Source organism: Lissotriton helveticus, chromosome 2_1, assembly GCF_964261635.1.
Source record: "Lissotriton helveticus chromosome 2_1, aLisHel1.1, whole genome shotgun sequence".
NCBI lineage: Eukaryota > Metazoa > Chordata > Amphibia > Caudata > Salamandridae > Lissotriton > Lissotriton helveticus.
In genome coordinates, this window is record NC_136059.1 from 1746495029 (window position 1) to 1746515800 (window position 20772).

Genomic DNA, 20772 nt, shown 5'->3' on the forward strand with positions numbered 1-20772 from the left:
CCTGTGCCTGGTCTGACCACTCGCTTATTAGCTGCTGGGTCCCGATGGACAGCAACTGTTGCAACCGCCCCCAGAGTGGAGAAAGGTGCTAAGCTGGAACAAAATTGAGGCAGACAACATAGTGGGTACCCTAAGGCCTCTCCCCCAAAATATACGAAAGGTAATCTTACCAGGAGAGGGAAGCCCTCATAGGCAATCTGCGTGAAGCCATAGAACAGGTGGCACCAGAGCAGAGGGACAGAGTTACAGATAAGGGCAAGGGGGCCCTCTGGTTTACTGAGACTTTGAGGGAAAGGAAGCAAAGTATCAGCCAAGCCGAGAGGCGGTGGCGTAAAGCCTATGACCCAGTCGAGCTTCAACTTACAAAACCTTGCTTATCTACATCACAACCAGGAAAGCTGAATACTACGAGGCAAGAATTATAAACGCTGCCAGCAAACAGAAGGAGACTTTTAGAATATTGAAAGAACTCAGCCACAAGTCTGAGCTGAAATCTGCAGCCGCGACTGTAGACTGCAAAGTATTTCAGACCTTCTTTCTTCATAAGGTCAGGGACATCTGACTGAGATTGATAACACCCCTATCAATCAGGGCTCCCTGGTCCAGTACCAGGCCCCTCCCCGGCAAGCAACTCACCACTTTCCCTAATTTAGATTTGGCTTCCCTGACACTACTGATTAATCATAGGGAGAGGTGTGGCGCCGTGGCCAGGGCGACTGATGCCGGAATCTGGGGATCACGGTTCGATCCCCGGCGGCAGAATAGCTCAGCACCATGTGACTCTGGGCAATAGCTTGCTTAATCTTCTCGACTGGCCCCAGCGCCTAGAGACCCTTACGGGTGATTGTTCGCGCTTTACAAATGTGGATTATTATTATTATGATATCAAATCGTGCTCTCCAGCTGACCCCTGTCCCCCCGAGGACCTTCCGAATGGCCCTCCCCGGGCTACAAAGGCAGATCCTCGCTTTATTGAACTCCTCCCTGGAGACTGGCTGTATACCCTCCAATTTGAAGGAGGCTAGAGACACCCCCCCATTAGAGAAACCAGGGGCAGACGCTGCTAATCTCAAGAACTATAGGCCCAGCTCCCCTTCCTGGCAAAAGTGGTGGAGCAACATGTCCTTAAGACACTCTCGTTCTTCTTGGAGGAACATCAGCTACTCCGAGCGGGTTTTAGAGGCCATCACAGTACTGAGCTAGTGCTGTACTCGACGAGCTCAGAATCATGGCTGACAATAAAAAACTGAAAGCCCTGATTTTATTAGATCTATCATCGGCGTTCGATACGTTCAGCCATGCACAACTTCTGACATGAATCACTGACTTTGACATCTGCGGTGGTTGGAATCCTTCCTGTCAGGGCGGTCCCAGAGGATTCAGTTGGGTGAGCAGGTATCGGACATGGGCATCCTTACCTGCGGCGTCCCCCAGGGCTCCGCACTGTCCCCACTCCTCTTCAACACGTATCTGCAGCCCCTGGTGGCGGCTCTAGCTTTCATGGACTGCCGAGTTTTCAACAAAGTGTACGATACTCAACTCATCCTCCGGATTGACAACCCCGCCTATGCTCTGGCGCAAAGCATCCTCAGATTCACAGTGAATTGGATGACAGTTAATTCCCTGAAAATAAACCCCGACAAAACAGAGGTCCTTGTCATCCCCGTGAAAAGGAATTCCTGGAGTGACCTCTTCTGGCCTCAAGAGCTTGGTACTACGCCCACACCAGTACCGGTCGTGAAAAGCCTGGGCATAAAGATCGACTCCGATCTCTCTAAGGCCAACCAAGTCACCACAGTGTTCGGCACTTGTACAGGTCTAATGAGACCGTTGCGGAAACTTGTCCCCCTCCTTTCAACCGCCTCACTAAAGAGGATTGTGTCAGCCACAATTGTCTCTAGACTAGACTATGGTAATGTCTTATACATCGGCCTCTCCCAGAAACTTATCAATACATTACAGGTGGCTATGAACGATGCAGTCAGGCTGATCCTTAGGCTTTCTAAAAGGACTCCCGCTACCCCTTTGTTGTGCAAACTGCACTGGCTCCCCATCAAGCAAAGACAGTTTAAGCGTCTCTGCATTGCCCACAAAGCAATTTATGGCCAAGCCCCAGTCTATATTAAAGAACACCTTGGTAACGACATTCCGGGTCTTACACTTCGGTCATCCAAGGCCTGCTGCTTGCCTTTCCACCGTGCAATACAGCATCCAAAGGGGGCAGAACATTCTCTGTCCTTCTCCCACAACTATGGAACCTACTGCCTGATCACCTCTGCAAGGAATCCGCAGTCCTGTCCTTCAGGAAACTGCTCAAACGTTCCTGTTTAGGGAGGCTCTGGACACTGTCTAATCACCTTCCTTGTGCTGTTATGTAACCGCTAGTGACCACCCTCTCTAAAGCGCTAAGAGACCTGCTGGTGATCATGCGCTATATAAAGAACAATTAACATAACATAACATTGTGATCCGGACAAAGGCAATAGAGGCAGTCCTTATGAGGGTCATTGATGTGTAGCCTTTTCTTTCTACAGGTACTACAGGGCCTAAAAAGGCCTTTAAGTGTGTCTGACATGAAAAAATTGGAGAAATTCACTCGGACAATGGAAATAGAGAAGAAAATATCTTTAATCTGAGAAAATATTTGTAAACAAGGAAAAATGAGGAAAACTGAGCAGAGCTCCGTGGAGACTCCCTTAGCAAGACATGCGGTAGAAAATCTGAGGAAGAAATGCGTTACTTACCTGTAACAGCAGTTATCCAGTATTGGTGTCTTTCATAGATTCACATGCCTGAATCATTCGCCGTCGTCGAGATGGGAGCCCCGGTACATAGAAAAGTAATGTCCTATAGACATACATAGAGAAAAGTAGGCCTAAGGGCCTTGCCTTAGTAGCCTATCTATGTCCTTTTGTAAAAAGGACCACAATCCTGAAGGTAGCCAATCAGCTACCACCTCCCTCTAGAACCTTCCTGCCAGGAGCCTCAGTCTCTCAGATTTTCGTACGCACCAAGCTAGGTAGACGTAACATATGTTATGGAGTGAGAGATGAGTCCTTCCTGGGGAGGAGGGAGGGTTGCATGTGAATCTATGAAAGACACCAATACTGGATAACTGCTGTTACAGGTAAGTAACGCATTTCTTATCCAGTATTATGGGTGTCTTTCATAGATTCACATGCCTGAATCAGAATAGCAAGCAATACATTATGCATATTTGCGATGGAACATAACAAATAGTCTGAGATAATACATATCATATGACTAGTAACCATCAGCAATACAAATAAGAAAATAAATAAATGTGCATACCATTGCAGGACGGTGGGAAGTAGGAAGGCTCATCTTACTGGAATAGATGGCGAAGTACAGCTTGGCCCACAGCTGCATCCTGCATCAGTTCCGTATCCAGGCAGTAGTGCCTGGTAAATGTATGCGGCAATTTCCAGGTCGCTGCCCTGCAGATGTCCAGAATAGTGCCGCCGATGTGGACACAGCCCTTGTGGAATGCGCTCGGACTTTGGAATGTAATGGACGTCCGGCTTTGTCATGGCAAAAAGCAATTGCCGCGGATATCCATCGGGAAATGCTTTGTTTTGAGAGTGGCATGCCTTTTCTAGGTCTGCTGAAGGCGATGAAAAGCTGATTTGTTTTCCTGAGATGTTTCGTTTTGTCTAGGTAACATTTTAGACATCTCTTTAGGTCCAAAGAGTGAAGAGATCTTTCAGCCACAGTACTGGGGTTCGGGAAGAATGAGCGAAGTACAAGTGGTTCATTTAGATGGAAGTCCGAGGGGACTTTAGGAATGAAGCGAGGATTGGTTCTTAAAATCACTCTGTCCTCTCTGAACTGCATGAAAGGATCTTGTATTGAGAGCTTGTAACTCACTGACCCTTCTTGCTGAGGTTAAAGCCAAAAGAAGTGCAGTTTTCCATGAGATGTATTTGATATCAGCCCTATGGATGGGCTCAAATGGGTGCTTCATCAATTGGTTGAGTACCACATTAAGGTGCCACGTTGGTGGAACTCGTCTTGGCCTTGGACATGATCTATAGAGCCCTTTAAGGAATTGCTTTACTAATCTGTTGGACCATAGGGAAGGTCCTTTTGAAGTTCTCGTAAAGCGGGCGATTGCTGCCAGATGTACTCTAATAGAGGCATGTGCAAGTCCCGATTGTGCCAGATGTAGTAAATATGGTAGTAATTGCTCTGGAGTGATCTTGAAAGGATGGATATTGTTGTCTTTACACCAAACACAAAAGCGTTTCCATTTCAAGGAATACGTTTTGTTTGTGCTAACTGCTCTTGCCTTAGCTAGGACTTCCCTGCACTCCTGCGGGATGTTTAGGTGACAGAACTCTCGGTACTCAGGAGCCATGCCGATAATCTGAGAGATTTCAGATTCGGGTGGAGTACTTGGCCTTTGGACATTGAGAGTAGAGAGGGATGTTGATGCAGGTGGATTGATGGTTGGACTGAGAGGCGACGGAGGTCCGTGAACCAATGCTGTCTCGGCCAGTATGGGGCAATGAGAATCAAGGTGCAGTGTTCCATTTTCATTTTCGGAATGACTCTGGTTATCAGGGGAAATGGCGGAAATGCGTACGCAAACACGTTGCGCCATGCGATGGAAAATGCATTTCCTAGTGACTTCGGTTGGGGATGCCAGCTTGCGAAGCTGTGGCATTTGGCGTTCCCCCTGGTGGCAAAGAGGTCTATTTGCGGTCTCCCCCATTTCGAGAAGATGTCGTTTAGAACTTGTTGGTCCAGTTCCCATTCGTGGGACAGTGACCTCTGCCTGCTGAGAGCGTCCGCTATGACGTTGTCTTTTCCTGGGACATACTCTGCTGTTAATTTGATGTTGTTGTGTAGTAGCCAGTTCCAATTTTTTTGCGATTCGCGAGACAGTGTCAGTGAACGTGTCCCTCCCTGCTTGTCCAAGTAGTGCATTGTGGTTGTTTTGTCCGTCCTCACAAGCACTGCTGAGTTTTTGATGCGAGGGAGGAATGCTTGTAGAGAGTCTAGAACTGCTCTTAGTTCTAGGAGGTTGATATGTAGAGTCCTCTCTTGTTCCGTCCACTTGCCACTGATTTGCAATTCCTGAAGGACTGCACCCCATCCTTCTAGAGAAGCGCCGTCGTTATGACGTGTGGAGTTGCTGGTATCAAGAACGTTAGACCTTCCGATAAGTTCTTGTTCGTTGTCCACCAAATTAAAGCCTTGGTTATTTGTCGAGTGATGACGATGTGATCCTCGAAAGAACCTGTACATTGGGTCCACTGTTTGGTAAAGGCCTCCTGAAGGGGGCGCATTCTGAGCCGACAGTGAGGGATGAGTAGTATGCAAGAAGACATCATCCCTAGAAGGGACTTGAAAGTTCGGACTTTGATGGTGTGTTTTGAAGATACTGCGGTAGCCAGAGCCATCAGTTTGCGTTTTCTTTCTTGAGATGGGAAGGCTTTGGAAGAAATCGTATTTAGAGTTGCCCCCAGGAATGTTATAATTTTGGTGGGTTGTAAGGTCGATTTCTCGTAGTTGAGAGTCAGACCTAGGTGCCGGAAAATAGCGAGACAGGCGTTGGAAGACATTTGCGCGTCTGGGAGAGATGGTGCCTTCACCAGCCAGTCGTCCAGGTAGGGGAAGACCTGGTGATTCTGCTGTCTCAGGAAAGCTGCCACAGGAGCCAGGCACTTTGTGAAAATGCGTGGCGCTGATTTGAGGCCGAATAGGAGGACACAGAATTGGTAGTGTTGACCTGGTACTTTGAATCGTAGGAATTTTTTGTGGCGTTTGTGTATCGGGGTATGGTAATATGCGTCTTGCAGGTCCAAAGACGTCATAAAGTCTCCTTCCTCTAGGGATCCTAGTATTTCCTGGATAGTCACCATTCGAAACGATTGGCTCTTCAGGAAGGTATTGAGTGCCCTGAGATCCAGAATGGGCCTCCATTTCTTCTTTTTCTGTTGAATTAAAAAGAAGCGGGAATAAAATCCCTTCCCTTTTTGAGCTGATGGGACTCGCTCTATTGTTCCTTTCTTCAACATTGAAGAGATTTCTTGCAGGAGTAAACGAAGGTGCCTGTGTGGAAGTTTGCGAGGAGGAGTTAACGGTGGGATTGAGTTGAATTCCAATGTGTGACCGTGCTGGATTAATTGGAGTACCCACCGATCTGTCGTTATCGATCTCCAATTGTGGAGGAAGTGTGTCAATTTTCCTCCAATTTTGAGTGGACAAGATGGTGGGGGGACTGGCTGCGGGAAATGGTCATTGTCTTCCGCCGGCCGTTTTCTTTTGGGACCTACCCCTGAAGTTCGATCTCCCGTAGGAGGTCTGACGACCTTGTTGCTGCTGTCGCTGCTGATATTGTGAGCGATTTTGAGTGTAGGAATACGAGGATTTTCCTTGATATGATCCTCTGTATGAGGGTTGACCCCTTCCTCTGTGCCCTCGAAAGAACTGGTTCTTAAATTGTAAAGTCCCGAGAGCTCTTGCAGTGTCAGTGTCTTTCTTGATCGTCTGCAAGGCCTCATCTATTTTTTCCCCAAATAGGTGTTGTCCGTCATAGGGCATGTCCAAAACTTTGGTTTGTACCTCTTGTCGGAAGGATGTCGCTTTGAGCCATCCTTGTCTGCGCAAAACTGCTGCGCCTGCCAGCTGTCTGAAGCCCGTCATGGCGACATCTACAGCGGAATCAATGATCTCCGATGCTGACATTTGTCCTTCTTTAAGGAGTGACTGAACCTCATCCTTCAATTCTTCGGGTACATCCGCTAGATATGGAACAATATCTTCCCATAATTGTCTATTGTATCTGCCTAGCAGAGCAATGGCGTTGGCCACTTTTACCGTCATAGCTGACGTTGTGGAGAAACGTTTGCCGATGCCATCCAATTTCCTGCCCTCCTTGTCTGGTGGTGCTGACAGTGGCGAGGATGGATTTCTGGATTTCTTTTGAGCGGTTTGGGTGACTACCGAATCCGGCTTGGGATGTGCATTAAGGCATGTAGGTGCAGTTGATGGTGCCTTATACTTTTTATCCAGTCTAGGCACCACTATTGAAACTGATGCAGGTGTTTGCATGAGTTGCTGACCTTGTTCCCAGATGTGATCTATTATGGGAATTGATCTAGCCGTCTTTCTTATAGGATCTTTAAAGTCATATAAGAAACAATCTGTTTCCTTTGATTCCATGGTCATGTGGAATCTAGTGGCAGCTCTCTATTAAATTGTGGAATCCGTCGATATCCACTGGTGGAGAGTCTGAAGTGTTGGGTTCCGGAGTGGCTGGAGAATGAGCGACATAATCCTCATCATCTCTATTATGGGACAGGTCGTCTCGAACCTCTCCTTCCTCAGGGACATCGTCTTCCTCATCAGAAGATTGGATGTTATGAACGGTTTCCCTTTCTTGAGGAATGTCCAAAGGTGGTGGTCTTGACTTTGGAGATGGTTGCGGTCTGGATGACGCTTGAGATTTCTCCGTGCAAGGGGCCGCTGACGGTTCTGGGAAACGTTTTTTGTAGTCGTCGATCAAGAATTGTAGATCAGTGACTATCGCAGCCGGAAGGCAGATCATTGGAGTAACTTGAGTATGAACTTGAGCCTGAACAGTTTCTTCTGTAAAAATGACCTCATCGCCATCATCGTCTGTACTCTGGCATTTCACACGAGATCCGACAGACTAGTTGCCTGATCGAATTGGTCGTCCTCCGATTCATCATCTTGTAACAGACAAGTAATCACCCTACTGGGCGATGTCAAATCTGGCGTAATAGGGAGTTTGGTAACCTTTTTTGATGGAATTAACTCCGCTTTTTTCCATGGCGTCGACGATGTTGTCGGCGACGGCGTTGACGTCGATCATTTCTCAAGCGTCGACGATGCGGTCGTCGACGGTTCCTTCGTCGACTATGCGGTCGTCGGCGATGTCCTCGGCGGTGCGGTCGTCGACGGTGTCCTCATCATCGACGATGTGGTCGTCGACGGTGCTTTCGTCGTCGACGGTGCTTTCGTCGTCGGTGTGCCAGACGTCGATGGTATCTTCGTCGACGGTGTAGGCATCGCCGTTTTTTGTTTCGTTGTCGTCGACGGAGCCTTGATGAACGTCGACTGCTTTTTAATCAGTACAATCGATGACAGTGGCTTACCCATCGTCGACGATTGGGTGGTCGTCGTCGTCGATGAAGAGGCAGACGACGCCATCGTCGTCGATACTGTCGTCGTCGACGTGGTGACATAGGTGGTTTTCTTTGAAGAAAACGTCGACGAACATGTCGACGATGACTGCGTTGGCTTTCTGAAGGTGGCGGCATCCTTCACAGACGTGTCAGATCTTACCTCAGAAGACTTTGTGGTAGTCTTTTTATGAGGGACGTCTGAATGGCTAGGGGAAGCATCCCTTGGCCTCTTCAAGGACAGTTTCGAAGAAACTGAAGCCATTTCACTGCCCTCCGAGGACAGTACACCATCTTCTCTGGTTTTGAGTCTGTTCAACCAGAGGAGCAGTCTTCCTTCTCTGTCTTTAAGAGTCTTAGTAGAGAATGTTCTACAAATCCTACATTCTTTAGGAGAATGATCAGGGTAAAGACAGTAGAGGCAAGTTTCATGCTTGTCATCGACGTGCAGTCTCTTCTTACCACAAGATGAACAGGCTCTAAACAGTCCTTTCTTCTGTTGTTCAGCCATTCTTGATGCAAATAATCCAAGTTTTTTGTAGAAAAGAGATAAATCCAGGAAACCTGAGGAGAGCTCAGGTGGGGACTCCCTAGCACAACATGCAGTAGAAAATCTGAGAGACTGAGGCTCCTGGCAGGAAGGTTCTAAAGGGAGGTGGTAGCTGATTGGCTACCTTCAGGATTTTGGTCCTTTTTACAAAAGGACATCGATAGGCTACTAAGGCAAGGCCCTTAGGCCTACTTTTCTCTATGTATGTCTATAGGACATTACTTTTCTATGTACCGGGGCTCCCATCTCGACGACGGGGAATGATTCAGGCATGTGAATCTATGAAAGACACCCATAATACTGGATAACTGGAGCTCCTTCCAGGAAGGTTCTAGAGGGTGGTGTCAGCTGATTGGTTGTTCTCTTAAGTTTGGTCCTTTTCAAATAAGGACTTGGATATGCTACTAAATGCAAGCCATTGGCCCGTTACCTTCTATGTCTAATGTGACATTACCTTTACAAATGTACAGGGGACTCCCATCTCGACGACGGGGAATAATTCAAGCATGTGCATCTATGAAAGATAACCTAATACTGGATAAATGAACAAATTAAAATGTGGCCAGATCAACCAATAAAATATCGTAAACTATCCTGAGGATGTAATCTGAAGTACTTATGCTATAAATTCTGTATGTTTCATATAAAATTTGAACAGTCTGGCCATAATTTGGAAAGCGTTAAATAAAAATTGGACAACAGAGACTACAAAAAGGAAAAACGCAAATGCACTTGATTTATACAGAAATAATATACTACAAATTTTGAACATTTTTTTTTTAAAACAATCCTTTTGAAAGCAAGATCAGATGCGAGGGACTGTTCTGATCAATACAAATTGCAAATTGAGTAAATGCAAGAGTGACAAACATTTCAGGAGATTTTCAAAAGATTTTCATTAAGAACTTGAGTAAATGCACCTGATTAGGTCTATGATTGCAACTAGTACTATTTTACGAATTCCCAGGTTTATGGTGGTCATCATACAATCTGAGGAATATACTTGTGACGAGAATCTGCAAATGCTGCCAATGTCTCTTTAAACAAATGATCATGTGACAAGACGTAGGTATTCCACTGAAGGCAAACAATGACAAAAGGCAAAGATACAGTACAGACATCTGCTGTGGATGCTGACAAATGACTACTGCATCATTTTCCATCCAAATTTTACATAAATGTATTACCTCTTTACTCCATAAGCCATGTTCAGCAAATTGTCCAACCTGCAAAACATTAAGCAAGATGTTCACTAATCTTTAACACATCATTCTGTTAACACCACAATGTAAAATACCTTTAGTCTTTTTACAACAAAAGAAAATAATACATTACCAGTGATTCTAATTTTATCGGTCAAGTAAGCAATACCTAAAGGAAAGCAGAGTAAGCTTCAAGCAACAAATTGGGCACATAAAGTAATTCCTACCCTGAATTGGAGACCAAGATGCTTATACACAGAAGACAAGAAAGGTTGAAAGTACACATTGCAACTGTTAGGCACACACAAAACAGACTAGTAGAGGCATCGTAAAAGCATCCTTTAAAAGGAGAGATAAAGAAAAAACATTTATAAGGTAACACTAATACATATAAAAAAGAGTTGTGATAATGAAACATTTGTGCATATGTTGGTTAATAATGTATGATAAAAATTGTCCTGCTGTGTGATGTGGCATAGCGCAATGCTAACTTATGAAATGTATCTCTGGTGCTGACCTTTCCCCTGATTTGATTTGAATGTTACTCATTTGTCCTGTACACTTCTATACCTTAACATTCTTTCAATGCTTTTTCAATGTTCCAAGTGGCATATTCCTGCAGGAATAGAATTTCAGCTAAGGCTGTAAGTCACAACTTTGCATTACTTCTCCACCAATGTTAGGCTCGTGTGGACTCAACATTTATTTCTCATGACAAGCATGGGAAACTAGCTTAATGTTTCAACCATTTCAGGTGAAATGTGGACATGTGAGAGTCTTTCGATATCGGTATGATGCATGCCACTGGACATTGCGTAAAGTCTATAAAAGAAGAAACTCAAAAGGAGTTGCATCGAACGCCATACTTTCCTTTTTCCTGACCGAGAGAATGCTTTGCTTATCGAGCTTTCACTTTGCTTCGGAAAAGGTCTGTCCATCAGCTACAGATTGTGGCATGGACAAACAGTCCATTTTGATTTTTCAAACTTTCCAATATATCTTTAGCTTCAAGCTAATTGACTCGCCGCTAATGGATTTTAAGTCTGAACTTTCCCCCTTGCTTCCATAGAGCCTGAGCTGTTAGAAATGTGAACCATCCTTCTGTCGTAGTGACAGCTGGACTGTAACTTATTTTATAATCATTTGATAAAGATTTGCCTTTAATGCAAGCTGTGATATTCTTGACTTTAGTCCTTGGGTAACTGCCTATTTTGGTGAATTTTGCTTCTGTAATACAATAACCAAATTAATCAAAATTTGTCTTGAATCGATTGAGTCCTGTTGGTTCCTTCCATTGAAACTGCACCATTGTACTGATGTTTTAAACATGTTTTAGGGAGAACCAACAGGCACTATCAGAACATCAGGTTTGCTTCTTTTGTTCTGTTTGCCTATTGTGGAGCTCTTGGTTTGCATCATCCTCACTATTTGTTTAGGAGGTTGGGTCTTAAAGTTGCTAATCTATATTTGTACAGTATGGTCTTGAGAGTGGTGTATCTAAAGCAGATTTCAAATTTGTCATTTGGCTGACAATTAATGGTCCTCATTGTACAGCTAACATGGAGTCTGGTCACACTAATTTCCACCCCTCCCATCGGCAGAGGAATAGTCATCAGAGAATCATTGCCTGTGTGGTCATGCCAACACTTCAGTCTAATAGTAAAGGGCCCAGTACGGTTAAAGGAGTAAGAAGAGTAAGCATACAAATAAAGACTTTTTACGCACACTACACGCTGCAAAATTATTTTACACTGGAATATAAGGTCAAAAAAAAATATTTCAACACTTATTTGCCCCGACTCTGGAGTCACGGGAACCAAGAAACATGTCATCATATTGTTTAAGAACTGGGAATTTCGGGACTAAACCAAATGGCACAGGGTTACAAAATATTAAGTCAATTTTAAACTGGAAAACGTAAACTGAGAGAAAAAATTATTAGAATAGGTTAATTTAATGGGAAGCAGAACACAATCTCATTTGTTTGCTGGTGCTGCTATAAAATCTAGATCTATAGATTTAGAAATATAAAAGTTGTGGTGCGCTAACTACACAAATTCTTCTGGTAAAAACATTATTTTCAGTCACAAGGAACCGCAAACTATGGAAAATGTTTTGCTGTTGCCAGTGAAATATGGATTTCATCATGACAGCCCCCAGACCACAGTGCATAACTTCAACACTGTCAAGCCAACTAAGAATGTGGCACAAAGAAACCAATTTATGCAGCAGGTTAACGAAATAATGCGTGCAAAAATGCAAATTACGTGTCCAAGAAATGCAAATTATGAGGCGCATTCTCAGGCTGTATTTTCATCCCTATGCGCTAGAAACCACACTTCTGGTTAAAGTTGCAAATTACATGTGAAATGATGTAGCAAATATAGAAATCTATAGTTATTTGGTAAACACTGCAAATACAGAACAAATGCACAGACTATATTCGCAATCCATTGTTTTATTAACAATTTATTCAAGAAAGGAAAATATATAAACATGCCAACTTTGATCAGAGCATATTGCTAGCTGCAATTTGAGGAAATGCAGTCTTTTTAGGATAACTATGCCAAAATAAACATGCAATATAAAAATACATGTGGGTACTGTATGTACTATGGTCCAATATAGCCATCCTGTGGCCCTGTTGTGTACAATTTTACCAAATCCCCTTGATTGTATTATTGTACCGTGATACAAGGCATTTATACTCTATACACACAAAAATAATTCCGTGATTCATGCTGAGCACAAGTTTCAAATAGCCATCGACACTTGAGGAATACTGCAATTCTAGAGTTCAGCGAGTGGGTGGAATTGGCACATCGCTCAGATTTTTAGTACGAGAGCTTGTTCTACGTTGAAAAAAACTGTCTGAACGGCACCCCATTGTGAGCTGTAGGGCGCTGCTTCTTTACTGCAGATAGAGTAGCTTTTTTTTACTTGAGCGGCAGCATTCTCGACGTGAACGGTTGCGACTGCTCGCTTTGAGAAAATCTTGCCAGGTGCGGTCCTAGTGCGCAAAAATTACACTGGGGTATGCCAATTTTCACTCGCCAACGTAACATTTGTGAGCCGCACGTGACAGAACTCCGTGTTACCAGCATTACACAAAGTGGCAAAAGTCTGCAAACTCTGCTGGTGGAGCTGAATTTATCTCCCACCTCTACTCCAAATACAGTTGCCGGTTTAAAACTTGTGCTCAGTAGGAACAGAATAATGAATTTAGGGTGTTTGCCTATCCCTGTCTTTGCAGGTAAGAAACAAGAATTGGCAACTGACAAGATTGTGTGTGCAAGATTGTGAGCTTCTAGTTGGGAACTACTGATCGATCTGGTAGAGTTGTGTACCAGGGCTGTCAGGGCCATGTGGGAGCTACTAGCAAGTGTGAGATGTTTGCCTGAGTTTCTGAACCAGAAATGTAAGTCGAGGGAGCGGCGGAAAAGCGAAGGCAAATATCCCTGACCAATTCATCCATGGAGCATTGCCCTTGGATAGTGGGTGTGAGAACCTGGAGGCAAAGCGTGAGCTTTTTGTGGAAGTAAGGGAGGTGGACTTGCAGGTGGAGTTCCCATTTGTGGACTTGACGCGTCCTGCTGAGGAGGTCGAAAAATCAGTCTCTTCCCGAAAGGTGTTCTGCTAACAGATTAATGCTGTGATACAGGACCCAGCGCCAAATAGTCGGAAATGGGCATGAGGGCTGTGGAGAGTGCGCTTCTTCCCTTGTTTTTGTAGATAGTACATCGTTGCTGTATTGTCCGTCCAGACAAGGAAAACCTTGCTGATCAGGTGAGGTAGGAACCGTTTCAATACTATGTGAACAGCTTGAAGATCTAGGTAGTTTATATGGGGAGTCTAGTGCTTGGAATCCCAAAGACCCTGAACTGTGAGGTCCTGTAAGTGTGCATCCTAGCCAGTGAGGGATGAGTCTTGTCAGAGTGATGTGGAGAACATTGTCTAGAAAAGGCCGTCCTTTTGTTGTTGGTGTTACAACACTGCAGAGTGTGATGATTGCGGCTGTTTTTCACCACTAGATCTTCTAACTGATTCTGTGACAGACCATTGTTGCACTAGGCATTACTGTAATGGACGCATGTGAAGGCGATCATGGGGTACTGTAGCAATGCAGGAAGCCATCATGCCTAGGAGCTGCATGACTGTCCTTACTGTGGGATGTAGTTTGATTCAAAAACGAGACATTGCTTTGAAATTTTTACTTCTAGCAGTATTAGGATATGCTAATCCTAGTTGTGTGTTCAGGATTGCACCCAGATACGGCTGATTTTGTTGACGCAGTAGGTTAGATTTAGTCGCACTGATGCTTAAGCCAAATTGGTGAAGAAGATCTATGGTAACGTGTGTGTGTTACTAGCAGATGATAAGTACTGGCTTTGATGAGCCAGTTGTCCAGATAAGGGAACACATGGATGTTTTACCTGCACAGATGTGCTGCTACTATGGCTAGGCAGTTGTGCAACACCCGAGGAGCAGTAGTGACCCCGATGGGTAAACTTTGAATTGGTAGTGTTTTCATGCTATCACAAATCTTAGACAATTGCAATTTACTGAGAGTATTGGAATGTGAAAAAAAATATCGAGGGCTACAAGTCACCTTATTGGAGGAGTGGAATCACATTTTGTAGTGTGACCATATGAAGGTGCTCACAGGATGTGTTGGTTTAGGGGCCTTAGATTGGGCCATAAAGATTTGTCTTTTTTGGGGATTAGAAATTATAGGGTGCATACTCCCAACCCATGATAGTGTAGAGGGACAGGTACTTCAGCTTTTTGGATCCCTCAGAATAGCTTGAACTTCCTGTTTGGGCAGCGTTTGATGTCCCAGTGATAACATGCGGCTGTGAAGTGGGATGTTGGGAGGTGTGGCAATAAGCTCCAGACAATAACCATGTTGGATAATGTCCAACACCCACTGGCCTGATGTGGACTGCCATGTGGCTAGAAAGCTCTGGAAGCGACCACCGACAGGTGTTGTATGGTTTGGGGGGCGGAGGGGGGGGGGGGGGGAGAAGGTGAAGGAAGTCACGGTTTACTGGTGGATGTTCCACTGCATGGGGAAGCAACTTAGCCTCTACCCATGGCATTGTTGCCCCAGTAGAAGCCTCTATAGTAATCACTGGAGGAGGTTTACGGATTTTGGCTACACTGTAGGAGGTGGTGGCGGCTTCTGAAGTTGTGGTTTTGGAACCCCCACAACAGCCGTTGCAGCGATAGGAGCCTGAGGTACAGGTGTTTGAAGGGCACCCATGGTCTTGCTGTTTGGGTCTTTAATTTTTGCCAGGGCCTAGTCAACTTAGGGGCCAAAGAGATGCTCAATTCAAAGAGTACATTTAGGAGGTTCTGGTGTACCCCTAGCTTGAAGCCTGAATTCTGCAGCCATGCATGGCAGCGGAGCAAGATACCTATGTTAATCCCTCTTGCTGCTGTGTCGGCAGTGTCTAGGGCATATCAAGGTGTAAAATATAAGGTGTTTGATATAATTTTGCCTACTGCGACAAGTTCTTGTACCCGTTTTCTGTACTCATCTGGGAGATGTTGGAGGAGCTATTTCATCTTGTCCCAGTGAGCACAATCATATCTGGCAAGCAAACTCAATGAGTTGGCCATACGCCAATGGTTTGGAGATTGGGCTGCCACCCTGTTCCCTGACGCATCAATGCGCTTGATCTCCTTGTCAGGTTGTGATGCGTCACTGCTCGTTTGTGAATTTGCTCTCACGAGCGCTGATGATCACAAGCGGGCCTGGTGGTACCTGTCCTCTCATAAATGTGATGGGATAGAGAGGGTTTCGATTTTTTTTTTTTAAATCAACCCTGGATGTTATTATTCTAGCTCCAACAGGGTCTTTGAAAAAGTCATGTGTGTGGCATAACATGTCCTTTAGCATAGGCAAGTATTGAGTGCCCCATGTGTAGATTACAGTATTTTGAAAAGGTAATCCTCCTACAGGTGTTCTTTGTGCAGCTGCTTGTCATAAAAGCAAGGTTATAAGTCTAGATCAGTGTTCCCGGAGGATCTACAGCGTAAGCATTCCCTGAGGTCATGTGATGGTGTCATCCCTTACATTGTGTCAACCTTGCAATGGAAAACTCTGGAGAAGGGTGTCTGGTGAATAGAGGCCTGGGGAGGAGGGATGTGACGACTTCATCATTGAAAGAACTTCACTGCTTTTTTTCATAGGCTGTTCAATACTCTAGCGATGCAATCGTACACAGAATGTTATAGTACTGTTGACTTAAATCGATACACTTGTGTAGGAGAGTAGGGTCTGCAATCCTATGATCACCCAGATTTTTGCTTTTTGCTGCACTGGTTTACGACTTTCCCTGGCTGTGGGCCTGCTAATCAGACCCACAGCCTAGCTGTTCTCTCTATCCAAATTGTACCCAAGTACTGAATTGGCACTGGGCCCTCTCCAAGTCCCTGTACCCAGGGCTGAGGTGTACCCAGAAGTCTCCCAGGGGCTGAAGCATGTATTATGCCACCCCTGGGCTGACTAACTAAACTGACACAACTGGCTGCACGACAGCTGGGGCAAGGTGGTGTACTCACCCTTTGCTTTAGATATAGTATACCTATATCTAACCCTAAAATGGACACACAGATCTCCTATCAGTCACTCCTATGGCAGGCCTTAACAATCCTGAAGGCAGAGTGCTTGGAATCGTGTGAGATGGTGCTCTGGCATGAGCTGAGCCTGTCTGCGGCTTTCGGGATCCATCCCTTAGCCGTTTCCATGATATCGCATACCATATACTCTTAAGTGCATTATAATCCTCGCGGTTATATGCCAACTCTGGTATCGCTTTATCAAAACATGTCGAGTAAGGTGTCATACGAATTGGAATACTAACCCCTCGCCAATTCTGGCGACGGGGTTAGCATTCCACCCTTCTAGAGGGACACGACATGTATGTAACCCCTAACCCCGGTTAAAGTCTGTGAGAAGTTGGCCTGATGTGCAGTGTTCACTATTCTAGTGATCACTATATATCAGTCCAAACAACCCTTATTGATGATTGGTTGTAAGTCAACCTTATAGACCAGCTATCCTAGTAGCATGGATACGAGCAGTCTAAGGCTAAGACTCTAGAGGGCGTGTTAAGCCAGCTGTTTTACCATCACATTACCCCTTGAACACCCAGTGAAAGGACACCACACAAGTGTTATGAAAATAAACAGTGTATTTATTAGAATCACAACAACCCTGTACTCTTTATGAGGACAGGGTGCTAGGCACACAACAAAACTCTTACGAAAATACTTAAGTTAGCACGTTATACACAAATGCCCGAGGGGCACGAAAAACCATATACTTAAAAGTGGAATGCGAATTACTAGCAGGTAAGTAACAGTTCTAATAGGCTTTGGAATCGCTAGGACTGGACTAGGGAATCGTTAGATTACTACTAGGAGACCCAGGGGACTCGGGTGCAGAGTGTGCACTCTCACGCGGGATGCGGGACAAAGTCTATGGAGGCTAGTAAAGGCAAAGTAAGTGTTCACGGGCGAACCCGACCTGGTAGGAAGAAAACAACAGTGGATCCTGACCCTAGGATAGTGAGGCTATGCTGGGACACCGAGGTGCCGAAGTTACCTAGCCCAGGGGCTGCAGCTGCATAGGTCTGAAAAGACGTCGGGGATCTCGTTGCCGGACCAGGAGCCTGGAAGGAAGAAGTTGCTGGCAGGCGACCAGTGAAGAAAAGTTCGATGGATCCAAGCCTGGATCAAGGAAGAAGAAAACCTGAAAGCAGAGGGGACCAAGTTCTTGAATCACTAGCCAGTGATTAAGTGGGCACCAGGATGGCACCGGGCGAAGTCACCGCAGTCAGGTGAGTGGGCGCTGCTGGGCTCTGCAGTCTCTCGGACCAGGAGGCGTTGTCGGCGACCAGGATGGAGGTGCGAGCTGTCCCACGAAGGTTCTTGCTGTCGACGTCGCTGGACCCAGGATTGGGCAACAAGTCTTGGCAAATGCAAGGCCCACGCGGTGGACCTAAAATGGCGTCTTGAGTGGACCAGGAGGGTCCAGGGTACTTCTCCGATGGAGGGAAGCAAGGGCCAGTCTGGAGCAACCAGACCAGCAGCAGAAATGTCGTTGGGCGTCGTCAGGAAGGCCACAAGCCAGCGGGCTAGTAGCCAAACAACGCGGTGAGCAGCAAAAAGCAGAAGGGCCCCACGCAGATCGTGGAGATGCTGGGGGGCTGCTCTTCGGTGCTGGAGCTGCTCAGGGTCGGGGCTTCTCGGACCCCAAAGCACTCACCAGGAATTCACTCGGCGGGCTTGCTGGAAAGAAGTCGTGCAGTCTTGAAGATGGCCGGTCCCTCGAGGTCTCGTCACACCCACGAATCTCAGCGTGACTGATGATGCAGGTAGAGGTCAGAGGTGCCAGGGAAGCCGGTTCTCGTCAAGCTGGGCAGTCGGATTCCGGAGGAAGGACTTGCAGCAGACCGCAGTGTTCTTAGATGGTGCCTGCGGGTGCAGGGTGACTACTCCTTAGTCACAAGGGAGAAATCTTAGGAAGAAGTCTTGAGTTCCTTTCGCAGAAAGTAGTTTCAGGATTCAAAGATGATCTAATTTGGAAGGGGGCCAGTTCCTACCTTTATCCTGTAAAAGGGGGCTGGCACGCGACTAAGTCCTGCCCTATGGGTGGGACTAGGAGGGGGGTGGTTACACCCACTTCCTTGGCGGGCTTTTCCCCAGCACAGGGTCTGGAGTGACCCTGGAACTGGTTCCAGCCAGCCTATGCACAGTGAGCACCGGGGTGCCACGTGCAGTCACCTTCCTCTAAAGCCCTGCCTACCTACAATACACAAAACCCTGTCTGGGACGGTGCTGGCACCGCCCCTGGCAGGAAACCCTTTGTCCTTATCTCCTGCTCTGGGAGGACTCCCAGCAGCAGGAGGGCAGACTTGTGTCTCGGTGGCAGCATCCATTTTGTGGATGCTAAGGCTCTGTCTGACTTTAACCGGGGTTAGGGGTTACATACATGTCGTGTCCCTCTAGAAGGGTGGAATGCTAACCCCGTCGCCAGAATTGGCGAGGGGTTAGTATTCCAATTCGTATGACACCTTACTCGACATGTTTTGATAAAGCGATACCAGAGTTGGCACATAACCGCGAGGATTATAATGCACTTAAGAGTATATGGTATGCGATATCATGGAAACGGCTAAGGGATGGATCCCGAAAGCCGCAGACAGGCTCAGCTCATGCCAGAGCACCATCTCACACGATTCCAAGCACTCTGCCTTCAGGATTGTTAAGGCCTGCCATAGGAGTGACTGATAGGAGATCTATGTGTCCATTTTAGGGTTAGATATAGGTATACTATATCTAAAGCAAAGGGTGAGTACACCACCTTGCCCCAGCTGTCGTGCAGCCAGTTGTGTCAGTTTTAGTTAGTCAATCCAGGGGTGGCACAATACATGCTTCAGCCCCTGGGAGACTTCTGGGTGCACCTCAGCCCTGGGTACAGGGACTTGGAGAGGGCCCAGTGCCAATTCAGTACCTAAGTACAATTTGGATAGAGAGAACAGCTAGGCTGTGGGTCTGATTAGCAGGCCCACAGCCAGGGAAAGTCGTAAACCAGTGCAGCAAAAAGCAAAAAATCTGGGTGATCATAGGATTGCAGACCCTACTCTCCTACATGACCCCCCCCAAACTTTGGGACAATAAACTAACCTTGACCAGGTGAGTCTTCTTGCTCTAAGTGGAAATACCTGGAGAGCCCATCAGCATTGCTGTGATCAGTCCCAGGTCTATGCTCCACTGTAAAATCCATCCCCTGTAGGGAAATGGACCACCTAAGCAGTTTGGGGTTTTCACCCTTCATCTGATTTAGCCACAAGAGGGGCTTATGGTCTGTCTGAATGGTGAAGTGAGTGCCAAACAAGTAGGCCCTCAGCTTCTTCAGGGCCCAGACCACAGCAAAGGCCTCCCTCTCAATAGCTGACCAATTTTTCTCTCTGGGTGTCAACCTTCTACTAATGAAAGCAATAGGCTGATCATTACCATCAAAATTCAGTTGAGACAGAACAGCTCCCACACCCAACTCAGAAGCATCTGTTTGGACAATGAATGGCTTGGAGTAATCTGGACTCTTGAGGATAGGTGCTGTGCCATGGCCTGCTTTAGGTCATTGAATGCTTTCTGACAGCTTGCTGTCCACTGAACTTTCTTTGGCATCTTCTTGCTTGTCAGGTCATTAAGGGGGGGTCACTATGGACCCATAATTTCTGACAAACTTCCTATAGTACCCAGTCAGGCCCAAGAAAGCTCGAACCTGAGTCTGGGTGATTGGAGGAGTCCAGTCCTTGATGGCCTGTATCTTACTCTCCAGTGGCTGAACCTGGCCTCCACCTACAAGGTGGCCCAGGTATACAACCTGTGACTGCCCTATCTGGCACTTTGTGGCCTTGATAATGAGGCCTGCCTTTTGCAGGGCCTCTAACACTTTCCTCAGGTGGACCAGGTGATCCTCCCAGGTGGAGCTAAAGACAGCAATATCGTCAAGATAAGCTGCACAGAAGTCATCCAGCCCAGTGAGGACTTGATTCACCAACCTTTGGAAGGTGGCAGGTGCATTTTTCAGTCCAAAGGGCATTACCACAAATTGATAATGCCCTCCAGGGGTAGAAAATGCTGTCTTGGGTTTGGCTTCCTCAGCTAACCTGATTTGCCAATACCCAGCTGTCAAATCAAATGTGCTTAAGAAGTTGGCAGAAGCCAATCTATCTATAAGCTCATCTGCTCTTGGTATTGGGTGGGCATCAGTCTTAGTGACTGCATTGAGGCCTCTGTAGTCTACGCAAAACCTCATCTCTCTCTTACC

General features: G+C 46.1%; 1 protein-coding gene across 6 annotated transcripts in view; it reads right to left on the reverse strand.

Moving 5' to 3' along the window:
• Positions 1 to 20772, reverse strand: part of ELAVL2 (ELAV like RNA binding protein 2) — a 657021-nt gene that overhangs the window by 24833 nt on the left and 611416 nt on the right. For all 6 annotated transcript variants that reach the window (XM_078676701.1, XM_078676704.1, XM_078676702.1 and 3 more), the window contains one exon: positions 9912 to 9950. In XM_078676701.1, the coding sequence (XP_078532827.1) occupies positions 9912 to 9950 (39 nt within the window). The remainder of the gene's footprint in view (positions 1 to 9911; positions 9951 to 20772) is intronic.